General features: G+C 31.2%; 1 protein-coding gene and 2 non-coding genes across 3 annotated transcripts; all 3 read left to right on the top strand.

Moving 5' to 3' along the window:
* Positions 1 to 7,270: 7,270 nt before the first annotated feature.
* LOC105790448 (uncharacterized) lies at positions 7,271 to 12,010 on the top strand. Its single transcript, XM_012618047.2, has 4 exons — positions 7,271 to 7,444; positions 7,644 to 7,711; positions 9,009 to 9,833; positions 10,092 to 12,010. Exons 3-4 carry the CDS (start codon positions 9,009 to 9,011, stop codon positions 11,781 to 11,783), a joined length of 2,517 nt encoding a protein of 838 aa, XP_012473501.1. The 5' UTR covers positions 7,271 to 7,444; positions 7,644 to 7,711; the 3' UTR covers positions 11,784 to 12,010.
* Positions 12,011 to 13,666: 1,656 nt separating this feature from the next.
* LOC128032308 (small nucleolar RNA R41) lies at positions 13,667 to 13,764 on the top strand. Its single transcript, XR_008188435.1, has one exon. It is a non-coding gene; the product is annotated as a small nucleolar RNA R41 (small nucleolar RNA).
* Positions 13,765 to 13,791: 27 nt separating this feature from the next.
* Positions 13,792 to 13,870, top strand: LOC128032311 (small nucleolar RNA Z155). The gene has a single exon (XR_008188438.1). It is a non-coding gene; the product is annotated as a small nucleolar RNA Z155 (small nucleolar RNA).
* Positions 13,871 to 14,044: the final 174 nt, after the last annotated feature.

A 14,044-nucleotide genomic window follows, 5' to 3' on the forward strand; every position in this document is an offset into this window, starting at 1 on the left:
GATGCAACAGCAACAGTTAACCAAGCTCTCTGGTTAAGGAAGATTTTTGTTGATCTAAACATGGAGCAGAAGTAAAGCACAGAGATTCTAGTTGATAACCAAGCTGCCATTACAATCTCTAACAATCCAGTCTTTCATGGAAAGACTAAGCATTTCAATATCAAGTTATTTTTTGTTCGAGAAGTTCAAAAAAGCAGTGATGTGTCTCTTTGTTACTGTAAATCTGCAGATCAAATTGCAGATATCTTCACCAAACCATTGTCACTTAGCAAGTTTAAAAGCTTCAGGAAGAAACTTGGAGTTTGCAGTATCTAAATAAGGAGGAGTGTTGAGATCACGTGTTTAAGATTGCTGCCATTTACTTTTTTTTTGTTGCTAAGTTTGAATAATTCTCCTTTACTTTAGAAGCTTAGTTTTGTGATCTGTTTGGTATATTGTTACCAGATTCTTTGCAGGTTTTTAGAACCTCTTTTTCTATTTTTAGTCTTGAACTTTTGTATTTAAATCGTTGAGGTGCAAATCAATTATCATTCTAGTCTTCAATTATTTTTCTATCTTAAAACTTCATTTCTCTTTTTCTGCTTCAAATCTCTTGATCAATCATCAAAGTTCGAGTTCTAATCACCAATAGTATCATCCTATTATCAAAAGTTGTTTATGATGATGAGAAAAGTAGCTTACAACTACTTCCTGAAAGCAACATGGAAGCTCTAAATGATGAAGATCCTTTAACATCTGATACCTTAGATGTAGAAGGTGGTGAACAAGAACCCCAAAAGAAATCCACAAGGGATAAGAGGCAACCACAATACTTGAAAGATTATGAGGTGCAAACCAACAATTGTTCAATTACTTCATACTTCTTTATTAGAGAAATGGATGAAGAAGAACTAATAAGTTATGAGGAAGCTAAAGATAAACCAAAATGGCAAGCAATTATGCTAGAAGAAATTAAAGTTTTAAACAAAAATCAATCTTGGGAGTTAGTGCCAAATCCAAATAATTACAAGCCTATTACTTGTAAGTGGGTGTATCGTTTAAAGAGGAAATCAGATGGAACTATTGATAAATGCAAAGCTTAACTTGTTGCATAAAGATTTTCTCAAAGCTACAGGTTAGATTATGAGGAAACATTCAATTTGATTGCAAAAATGACAATACTAAGAACACTTTTTCTCTTACAACCTTTAAGAGGTAGGAACTATGACAGCTTGATGTAAAGAACGTGTTTCTTTATGACGACCTAAACCGTGAAGTATTTATGGAATAATCTGGAGGCTATGTTTCTATGTAGCATCCTCACAATGTCTACAAGCTCAAAAAGGCGTTGTACGACCTTAAGCAAGCATCACGTGCTTTGTATGGTAAAATGGCTCAATACTTTATATTTTTTGGTTTTAAAGTTTCAAATGCAAATTCTAGTTTGTTTGTTAAACTAGAATCATATTTACACTTGTTGGTCTTGTTGTACATGGATGATATGATAATTATTGGAGATAACGAAGCTGAAATTTCTAAGCTGAAAAGTGATTTATTTGTTCGATTTGAAATGAAAATCTTGGGAGAAGTTGACCGCTTTCTAGTCTAGAAATTAAAAAAAATAGATGATGGATATTTCATCTCTCCAAAAGCTTATGCAAAGAAACTCTTGCAGCGTTTTAGCATGGGTTAGTCCAAAAAAAAAAAAAGCAACTCCAATGGAGCCACATCTCAAGCTGATGAAAGATGAAGGAAAGTTGTTGCAAGATGTTACAAAATTTCAGAAACTTGTTGGTAGTTTAATTTATTTAACTATCACAAGACCATAAATTGTCTATTCTATTGGTGTAGTCTCACAATTTATGCAATGTCCAAGGAATACTTAGTTAGATGCAGCAAAGAGAATCCTGTACTATGTAAAAAGCTCTATTGATTATGGTTTGATGTATGGAAGAAGTGAGAATTTTGTGGTAAAAGGCTTTACTAATGCAGATTCGACAAGAGATGCAAATGATAGACATTCAACTTCAAGTAATTGTTTCAATACTGGTTCAGCTACGATATCTTGGTGTAGCAAGAAGTAGAATATGATTTCTCTATCTAGCACTAAAGTTGAATATGTGGCAACAACCATGGCTGTTCAAGAATACATGTGGTTAAGGATTTTGATGGGCAATATGTTGTGCAAAGTTGAGTATGGTGTGCAAATCCAGTGTGATAATGAAAGTGTTGTTAAACTTGCTTCTAATCCTATCTTTCATGCTCAAACAAAACATATAGAAGTTCGTCATCACTACATTTGAGAAAAAGTGTTGAATCAAGAAATTGCTACAAGGGATCTTTACAAATAACCAAGTGGCAGACATTTTCACAAAAGCACTGGGAAAGCCTAAGTTTGAAGAGTTTAGAGTTGCACTTGGAGTTGTTGATTGTAAGCATGCACTAAGGGGGAGTTGTTGATTTTTTTACAAAGTCAAATAATTTAGTTTCATATTTTATGGAATTTGTTTTGAGTAGTTTCATTTTTTAGGTACAATATTTGAGTAGTTGGACTTTTTTAGGTGCAGTTAGTTAGTATTTTTAACTTATAAATTTACTATGTTTTGCTACATTTTTTTATTAAGTTCAGGAACAATTCATCAGTCTTTCTCTAGTTTATTCACACTCCTATTTTGTTCCATTTTGTATCAGCGTTTTTTTCTTTTTATTTCAAAGCTATGAGATAATTTTCCTAAGTTTAATATGACTTGTTAAAATACAATCAATGTTAATATCTAATTGTCGATTGTGCCTTCCTCAATGGTTGGCTTCATAAGATATGTTTTCAGTAATGAATTGTTAAAATTTTCAAATAACATAATTAAAATTTTAAACAATTTCGATCAAAATATATTAACTAAATAAAGCAAGTTATAATGACCTGCAAAATGTTACTCAATTTGTAACTAACGTTGCATCTAGCAATTGTATTCCGCAAAAGTAATATATATATATATATATATATATATGAAATATGATTTTTTTAAAACCAAACTATAAACAAATTGAATAATGTTATTTGTTACCTCCATAACCAAAATCAAATCAATAAAAGCAAAATTGAATATACATTATGATTAGAGATGATCATGAGCTAGGTCAGGCTGAGTTTGGGTCGAGCTTAAGTATGATATTAATATACTTTATGTTTGCCCAAGCCCGACTTGGCTCGAAATAGGATCTAAAATTTTGCCCAAACCCACCCTTTTTTGCAAAAGACTAACCCAAGCCCATTTTAGGCCCATCTATATTATTTTTTAATTATTAAAAAAATATTTATATTGTTTTATTTTAATATTTAATTATTTTATATACTTCTTATTTATTGAAATTTTTTATATAGTCATCTTAACATTATTTTAATGTTTACATTAGAGTATTATTATAAATTTAGTATAAGTTTATTTTTTTTAATGTGTTCTAAATCACATAATATAAACCATTTTAAACTTAAAAATGGGTTGGGTCAGGTCAGGCTCGGGTTTTAAGCCTTGAATGTTCAAGTTTGAGCCCGACCCATATTTGAAATGGACTTAATTTGTTTTTACTCAATCCCATTTTTCAGGCCTAATATTTTTGCCCAAACCCTCTTAAATTTTGAGCAAACCTTCGGGTCTGAACAAGTCTAATTATGACTCAAATATATTTTCCTGGCTTTATTTCTTAATCATAATAACTTATCTATAAATTCATATAAAAATACGGATATGGAATATTTTTGAATTTATTTATACGAAAAATCTTTTCTTGGTTTGGAAGTTAATGGGTGAACTAAAAAATGGAAAATAAAATATTGGTTTGATTTTTGATTTTGCATTCCATCCAAACTTTAAAATTTATAATTTTTAAACTTAATATTAGTGTTTATTGTTTAACTGATATTTTATGATTTTAATTATTGTAAAATAAATAAAATCTTCAATATTTATAAATTAATTCAATTAATATGTAATGCAAACCATCCCTAGAACCTACTTCTTCTATTTCTGGAATTCAACAAAACCAACTAACAGTCAAGATCCAACTTCTTATCAACCAATAGTCATCATTCACTTTCTTTTATACATGTATATATAAATATATTTTAACATTAATAGTTTAAAATAACTTTATATATATTTTAATATCTAACCATTAATTCATCATGTTTATAAATTTTCGATTTAATTTAATATATTTATCATATTGATCCAGAATATTTTTTTATTATAATATATTTATCTAATATCACTTTAAATGTGAGGTTGTCATATATCTTTATATTGTTGGTCGTCGGTTTTCCAAATTAAAGTACCATTAGGTAAAAAATTCAGATATCAAGTAAATACAAATTATCAAATTTAAGTATCTCTGATATATTAACCCTTTTTATTTTAAATATAAAAAATCCAAAATCCAAAATTACATCTCACTTATAATGTTTTAGTGTTCCAAGCTCTATTCTTTGTATTGTTTTGGTAGTTTATCATTGTATGGTTACAAACTATCTATAGTAATGCTTAAAAAATAAGAAAAGTAATGTATTTCTTGTATTGCCTAATTACTTATTAGCTTACTAAGTAACTTTGAAAGGTGTGATTATATAGCTTAAGAAAGAGGCAGATAATATTCTAATAATGGGAAAAAAAGTAGCTACCTATTAGCCAAATCTGAATTAGGCGCTCATAGGACAGGTCAAGCCTAATCAAAATTTTAATTCCATTTGTTAGGCCTGGACCCAGCTTGAAAAATGGACCTAAGATTTTTTTTCTAAATTTGGCCCAAGTAAAAATGTTAAAATTTGGGCTCAACCTGTATTAAGTTTTTATATAATTTTTTATATAAAATTTAAAAAATATATAATACATCAAAAATACTAAAAACATTAAAATATATATTTCCCAACAAATTGAAAATAAATTTTAAAGATAAGTGCAACTTAACAAGTAAATGCCTCTAAAATAGTAACAAAATTAACAATAAAACAAGAGTTATACAATAACAACAAAATAGTAGCAATATTATAGCAAAATGGTAGCAAAATAGCAAAAAAAAATTAGTTTTTTTTGCATATTCGGGTCGAGTCAAGCTTGGGCCAAAAAAGCTTTGCCCAAGGCCCGACCCGTTTTCTAAACGGGTCATTTTTTTGTCCAAGCCTATTTTACGGGCTTATATTTTTACCCAAACCCTCCTACTTTTCAAGCGGGCGGTCCGACCCATCCCATGAGCAGTTCTAATTATAATTGGTGTATGATAGTTTTTTTTTCCTAATTATAATAGTTTCAATAAAATCAATTAAGTATTGAATTAGATAATTAATTAATTCTGATTAACTAATTTATTAATTAAAATAAATCTAAAAAAAACTTATATATGTTTTTTAGAGTAGAATTCAAATATAAAATTTTGGGAATTCTCAAAACTTCAATCTTATCCTTGAGCTAAAGGAATGCATGGTTAATGGTTTCACACCTAAACCCTCTAAATAGTTTGCCCCTTTATTATAAATATATATGGGCTTGATGAAGTTCAACAAATAATGAATTACACAATATTTAAAATGGGGTTTGGGCTTAATTCCTTCTATTCTTTGATAACAATATTTAAAAAAGTATTTATATTTATATCTTCTTATAATTAAATTTTGTTATAAATAAATATTTTGGGTACAATATGGGTCTCTACAAGGAGCTCCATATATATATTTCTTAGTATCAAGACAAAATTAGATTTTTAGGGTTTTTCTTCTCTTTTACTTCTCGGTCATCAAAGGCATCTCTTGACTTGTTTTTTCACCCTGAGAACCCTACATATTTTCTCCTCCACATCTCCGATTCCAACTTATAAAGATGAACCGTTCAAATTTAAATATGATTTTATTATCAAAATAACATTTTAAACTGATTCATATCGAAAATAATTTTATTCAAACATTGTTCTAAACAGATTAAACAAATAGTCCGACCCGCGAATAAATCTTAAGATGTAAGAATTAGGGCTTAGAGTGAGATAATGGGTAATGGTTAATGGCTTAACACCCAAGCCTTGGATAGCTTGGGCCATTGTTATAATTTTAGGCTCAACTCCTCTAACTAACATATGGGTTTCATGGACTTCAAAAAGAGACATTTGAAGAGCCCCTTCCTCTTCATGTTGGTTATAATCAGTATCATCTTTTTTTATTCTTTTTTCTTTTGGGTGTCAATATTTAGCCTTAATTTTTTAAGTTGTTATTACAATCATAATTATAATCAGTCTAAATTAAAATAAATATAAATAGGATTCACGTAACGAGACTTAAATTAAAATAAAGATATATATATATATATTGAGAATTCACACACGGTGATATTTGAATTTGAGTGCTAAAATTTCAACTTTAATTAAGAATTTATGTGAATAAAATGTTCTAGAAAGGAAAAGAAAAAGTTAGATACGATTGTTCATTTACGTAGGTTTTAAGTATATATAAATCTGCATCAATTTTAATTTAACGTAAAATATGATACTTTAATTCGTGCAATTGTATACCTAATACTTTTTAGTAAATTTTTCACAATCAATAAAGTGAGAAATAATTATATCTAATCCAAAGGTAAATAATTGTATTAATTTAAATTTTAAATGACTAATATTTAATTAAAATAATTTTTTAAAAGAATTGAATCGATCTCGATTGGTACCATTTTACTCGAAGGAAGCCACGTTAAATTAAATTTTATCACATATTATTGAATGAAAATCAAATTTTAAATATATAATTAAATTAAATCAAAATTATGTGTTAGATTGTTGACCTGAATTACTATCTTACTAATAAAAATAAATTTAATTATAAAATATATAATATTATTAATATTTGTTATTGACGAAATAATCAAATAAAATAACTCAATTTTTAAAAATTCAGAAAAATTCTTAGCTACCGAGGGATTCAATCTATTAGCATTTAACATTTGTACCAAAAACAATCTCCTAAAATTATTAAAGGGTTAATATAACTTTCAGTCCTTAAACTTATCAATTAGATTCATTTTGATTTTTGTATTTTCTTTTGGTGCACTTTAAACCTGAATTTGACAAGTAGACCCCATATTGGTCAAAAATATAAAAGGCTGACGACATCAGAATTTGATGAAATCCGGAACTAAAATAGACCTAATTGAAAAGTTTAAGGACTAAAAGGAAAAATAACCCATTACTAAAATACGAGGGTCGAAAGCCAACGTAAAATGGAACATAGATTAACAATGTTCATTTTCGGTCAATCGAAACCCGCCTTTGGTCTCTCAACTCTCTTAAATCAAACCCAACAAAACACAAGCTTTAATCTCCTTTTTTCCCCCTTTTTTAACAGCAAAATTAAAGAGAAAATTTCCTTCCTTTTTTTTCCTTCAACAATTCAGCTTTCTCGTATTCATGAGAACCAAGTTCTCTCTTGTACAAGGTAACTAAAATCTTCTCTTAATCTTCACCCATTTCCATGTCTTTTTTCTAGTGGTTTTTAGCTTTGCTTTTTATTTACGGTAACTGGAAAACAGTGAAGTGAGAAAAAAAAGTAATGTTTTTTTTTGGTAAATTAGGAAAAAAAAAAAGGTTGACAATCGAGGTATATAGATGTTAACAATAAAAACCCATTTTTCCAGGTTGATTTTGGGACGTGGGTTTTAACGTTCAAGTTCATCCATAAAGGTTTCAAGTTCATCCATAAAAGGTTAGCCATATGTTTTCTCTTTAACCAAAATAAAAATAAAAAACGCTCTATTGCTTGCTTATTTACTTCAATGTCCTATTTGCCTTTCTTTTCTTTTTTTTTTTGGGGGGGGGGGAGGGTTGATTATATGTTTGGTCAAACTGAGTTACATGTTAATTTTCACTGTACAATGGTGGTTGATTCCATTTTACTGTAGAAATTGTTTGACATGTTTATGTATTGACAAACTATGTTTCATTGTCGTAGTTTAGATTCTGGTTTTATGTGTTTTTTTCACTGTTCAATTGGCACGTTAACATGTGCCTTATCATCATGGCGTTAACCACAAGGTTTTTTTTAGGTTCTTGTTGTTGGTATTTATCTGTCTTAATTATAGTAAATGAAAAAAATATGCTGGAATTTGATTTTCTTATGATAGATTTAACCATTGTATAGCTTTTGATATATTTACATTGGTGATGGCCTTAGTTTGTACATGTGCGCGCGCTTGTGCGTGTTTGTTTCCTTTTGATGAGTGCTTATCTTTGTCGATTGAATTCATGAAGTTTTTCGACCAGTTTCGTGTTAGGCTGGACAACAAAATCATCTTAGACCCTTTCGGGAAATGCATATCGAGTCAAACATATTACCTTCTGTGTTTAGGCACTCTTTTTGCGAGACTGGCTTAAAAACCTGCCTGGTTGAAACTTTTTTTTTATTAGTTCTACGTTTAGTTGAAAAATGGGACTATATCGAACTCCATTTCTCAATTTTTTAGTATCCAGTAACCAACACGGGACCCTAAGGATGCCATGCTGAACAATCACAAGCACATTAGGCTATATAATGGTTCTAGTGCCTAGTGTGCAGTTGAATTCTTGGGGGTCACAGATAGATCTCGAATTTAAGAAAAATGGTAGAATTTTCCGCACATTGAATGCTGGTAATTACGAATTTTCATGTGCAAAAGGGTTCCTCCGTTTTCTTCTGTTCATTCTTTATCTTGAATTGCAGTGGATACTTTTGAGAAATTGTGCTTAAGCCTTTAAGTTTGAGGAAATTGTATTTAGCAGTTGCATGTAGGACTAGCAGTAGAAACTGATGCTTTCTATAATTCTATTTCGAAATATTGAACAGTTCTCATACACAATGATAGTATTTCTTTTTATTCCATTTATATAAGGGTGGTGTACCTATGTTTTATATTTAGGACCATCTTGAAGCATATTACGGCTAAGAAGCCAGTTTTATGCAGTCTTAACTCCATTTTAGTTTTTTTTCTTTCCAGTTTCATTGTTTTTGCTCGCTTATTGTGCAGATGGATACTACTGTTTCGGATAACGACATAGTGGGCATTAAAGATGAATCTGCTGAACAATTACATGCTTCATGTTCCTTTTTGGATGAAATTTTCGGAGATCCACAGGTGATTCCTCGTGTTGGAGATCAATACCAAGCAGAAATTCCACCTCTAGTTGGAGAATGTCGCAGTTTACAGGTTGTAAAGGAACCAATTGACACAAAAGTCGTTACGAGTGTGCCAAACCCTTTCCCAATGGGGTTGCCTATCCCTCTTATCTGGACAAAGACTAAAGCTGAAAGCATAAATGGTGCGGTTGACTTTGAAAACGGTGGAGAGAGCCACATTACATTAAGCCATTGGTGTGCAGAATATAAAGTCGAAAGTTTAGGTTCCGTGTCGGGTAATGGGAACGACACGAGAGAGTATTTAAAGCATAAACCTACAACCAAAACTAAGATGGTTGTTGATTTACTCTCTCCAATGGAGCCAAAATCTAAGCCAAATCAGGTGGATGGTGATCTCTATCCGCTTCCAGGCTCTTCTAGTGAAGTGTGGAAGGATATCGAACTCAACAGTTTTCTTCTCGGGTTATACATCTTCGGGAAAAATCTTATCCTTGTGAAAAACTTTGTTGAGAGTAAAGGGATGGGAGAGATATTGTCTTTCTATTATGGAAAATTCTACAAGTCGGATGGATATTGTAGATGGTCAGACTGCCGAAAATTAAGAGGCAGGCGGTGTGTTCATGGACAAAAGCTGTTCACTGGATGGAGGCAACAGGAATTATTGTCACGATTGTCTTCTCACGTTTCAGAAGAATGTCGAGATATGTTGCTTGAGGTGCATTTCTGACTTTTTTTACACAATCATTTGATCTTTCTAAATAATTAGACATTTATTTATGTTGGTATTCTTGTCTAACTTTCAAGAACCTCTATCGGTTTTCGTTTGAGCTCCGGTTTTTGTTATCGAGTCTACTTATAGTTCAAACTCTCAGTTCATTGCGGAACTATTGCACCTAATTTTGCAGTTATATTTGGTCTATATTTGTGAGAGAAATGTTTGCGCATGATGTTTTATGAACTATGATTATTGTAGGTTTCTAAGACATTTGGCGAGGGAAAAGTATCCTTCAAAGAATACGTATTCACTATAAAGAACACAGTTGGTATTACTATGCTCGTAGAAGCTGTAGGTATTGGTAAAGGAAAGCAAGATCTCACTGGCAATGCCATGGAACCCATAAAACCCAATCACGTAGTTTCTTTTCGTCCTGAAATACCAGTTGGCAAAGCATGTTCTACTCTTACATCTGTGGACATTATCAACTTTCTAACCGGAGATTTCAGGTTGAGCAAAGCTAGATGTAGCGATCTTTTCTGGGAAGCTGTTTGGCCTCGCCTTTTAGCTCGAGGTTGGCATTCTGAACAGCCTAAGGATCAGGTTTTTTCTGGTTCAAAGAATTCTCTGGTGTTTCTTATGCCTGGTGTTAAGAAGTTTTCAAGGAGACTAGTGAAAGGCAACCACTATTTTGATTCCGTCAGTGATGTTCTTAATAAAGTTGCATCAGAACCAGGGCTTCTTGAGCTTGAAATTGAGCTGCCTAAAGACGGCAGAGAGGAAAACGAAAATAAGTGGGAGCCTGCAATAAAACAAGATCCTGGCTTTATATCGAACAAACATGGTCGTTACCTCAAACCACGAAATCCTGGTTGCAATCGAGATCTAATGAAGTTTACGATTGTAGATACTAGTTTGGTCCGAGGGACTGAACGGTCCAAGGTTAGAGAGCTGAGAAGCTTACTTCCCGAAGTTGCTGCCAACTTATCCACCCCCTCTAGTCTATACAGTGATTCTGAGGAGGATACATCTGATGACTCGGAAGATGTATCCGAAGAAAATAGCGTTTCTCATGCTGCAGAGGCCACGGCTGATGAGGGAGAATGTGCGGAAATATCAGACTGTGTAAATAGTAATTCGAATATTGCAATTCCCCTTACCTCTGATATGAGCATTGTATCAGTGAAAAACCATGAAAGCCACCATGCAAGTCTGCTTGATGACGACTGGAAAATGGTTACGAAAGAGCAAGGTTTAACCGATTACGCCAATGGAGAATCGAGTTGTAGTGTTGAAAATGTTTCTGCTAACAGGATGTTAAATGAAGACAATTTGCACTATCGGTCTAACTCACTCGATGATTCCGAAAATATGGTTTTTCAAACGGGATCAGTAAACTTGTCTCCTGCCGGTTCTTTGTCCAAAGGCAGTCCTGATAATCGAAAGGAAGGCATTGTCGCTGAAAACTGCTTGCATAGAGAAGAATCTCCAACGAAATCTCAGTTGCATACATTGATAGACTTGAATGTTGGTCAAGTTTCAATGGATTTCGAAACGGAGGGCCCCTTCGTCACAGAGACCACGCAAAATAGTGAGAATTTGTTTGCACATACATCGTTCAATCAGTCCGAAGTTACCATGCAACCTGATAAAGTTGCTGAGGTGAATCAGCAGCCAGTAGTGCACAATCGAAGGCAAAGTACCAGGAACCGACCATTAACCACTAAAGCATTAGAGGCTCTTGAATGTGGGTTCTTCAGTCCCAAGAGGAAGCGAACGGCAGCGGAGACTCCAGAGATTAACTCACAAAGAATTCGCAGTAGGCCGGTTGGGAATACCACTTTTAGGAAGCGAAAGGCGGTGGAGACTCCACAGAATAGCTCGGAAAGTGTTCGCAGTAGGCCTGTTGTGAGTGCCATTTTCAGAAATGGTGCAGTGGGAAAAGAATAGCCGGTTGGTCTTTCAATTTGGTAACAACTCTTCTTTTCTGTTCATGCTTTATTGATTAATCCTTAGAAAATTAGGATTGTAGTTTTTCTTATGATAGATTAATTTTTTTTTTAAATTTATTGAATGATTTTGGGATTATTGATTTTGTATGAGATTTCTAACATCGCAAGTAATAACTTTAAGAGGTTTATTAATAAAAATCCTTTAAAATTAGGATTGATTATAAATTTAGCATTTTATTTAAAAATGGTTGTTGTTGCCGTGTGATTATTGTAAATCTTATGTTTGAAAAATAGTTGTTGGCTTTATTCAAGCGGATTAGATGTATTTGTTCTAAATGTTTAACATCGGTTCATATGATTTTTTATAATTTTTTTTTTTTAAAATTAACTCAAAATCCAAAATTCTTATCTCCGCCCCGCGCCGGTCCAATCTCGAATCCGAGCACAATACATGGAGAGAAATCAGCTGCCTTTTACATAAGCAGCAATAGAGGAAGTAACATGAAGACTGTTGATATTATGAAGTTATATTTTTATAATTAAATTTAAATATAATAATTATTATTATTTTTTAAAAGGTAAACTATCAAAATAATTATTTTTGTTTATCTCAAGTTATATTTTAATTATTTACACTTTTGCGTTGTAACATTTTATTCACTAATTCATTAATTATCGTTAACAGTATAATGGTAAGTTGATATAGCACGTTAAATCATCATTTCAAACAAAAAAATTATGTTAATTTATACAATCGATTCTTTTTCTTCTTTTTTTTCGTTTTGAGCAATTTAATTTTTCTTTTATATTCTTTTAACTGTTTTTCTTTATTTTTATTTTCTTTTACTTCTCCTTTTATTTTCTTCCTTTCTCCATTTTTTTAATGTAGTTTTCTATGTTTTTCATTTGTTAAAGCTACTCTCTGTCTCTATACTTTTATTTTTAAAAACAATTTAATTTTTTTGAGTTAGGCGAGCTTGTGTATTAATTTTAACAAATGAAAAATATTTTTAAAAAAACACTTTAAAAGAAAAGAAGACCAATTATAGAATTTAGCCTAAAATTTTAGTTTGAAATGATGCTTTAGCGTGCCACGTCAGCTTATCGTTACATCGTTAACGACAATTAACAGCTCAGTGACTAAAATATTACAATGCGATAACGTAAATGATTAAAATATAACATGAAACAAACAAAAATGACTACTTTGACAGTTTATCATTTTTTGAAACAATAAATTTTGATAAATCAAGTTTCGACTTAATGGAAATTTTAAAATCAAGCTTTCATCCAGTCCAACCAGACCAACATTTTAGGATTTTACAAGTACTTTTTAATTTTAGAATAAATTATATTAATAGTTTGTCAATTATGTTTTTTTTTCTATATTTGATTATAAAATTTATAAAATAATTATCAAATTATATATATTGGCAATTTAACTATAAAAACTTACAAAATATATACATAATTTTTTTTCTGATTTCCTAATTATTTTGAATTTGAGTATTTTCATTTTTATTTTAGAGATAAAAAATAAAATTAAATAATTGATTATGATATTTATAAATTTTTATAATTAGATGAGGCCTGAGGGTAATAGTAATGAAAGAGAATTCCTTGAAAGCCCAAATCCGATGAACAGGGGTAAAATCGTGATAAAGCTTGCCCCTTCTTATCCGTCTCTCTCCAACAGGTAAAAACCCTAACCCTAATTTAAAGAATTGTCTATTTATACACGCCTCCGCTAAGTCCAACCCCGCAGCCAAAAGCCGACGCCATGAATTCGCTTTTTTCTTTGCTCGAATCTTTCGATTCGCCAATTTCATAGTTTTGATCTTTTTTTTTTCTTCTGACCTTTGATTTCTTCCTCTCTCATTATTGAAGGCGATGATGTTGAAAACTACCTATTTTATGAATGGTTATTTAGCCATTTTTTTTGTGATTAAAAATCACCAATGGATCCTTCTGAGCCTTCTCTCATATTATTGATTAGTTAAAGTGGAGATTGAGATGATGATATTTTGGTTCTGAAAAAAACATAAATGTTGACTAAAAAGTCAGACTACAATTATCTGATCATTTTTGGCTCCCTTTTCTCTTTATTTTCCCATCAACTTTTCTTTAGTTCATAAGAAATCATATTTTTTTTTAAGTAATACTAGAGATTGAGTTTTGGTTTATCCCTAAATTTCAGAATCAGGGATACCAAATTTTGGAATTCTTTCTTTTTAATAACTGAAATTAGAATCATTATTT

The sequence above is a fragment of the Gossypium raimondii genome, chromosome 8 (genome assembly GCF_025698545.1).
Source record: "Gossypium raimondii isolate GPD5lz chromosome 8, ASM2569854v1, whole genome shotgun sequence".
NCBI classification, from domain to species: Eukaryota; Viridiplantae; Streptophyta; class Magnoliopsida; order Malvales; family Malvaceae; genus Gossypium; species Gossypium raimondii.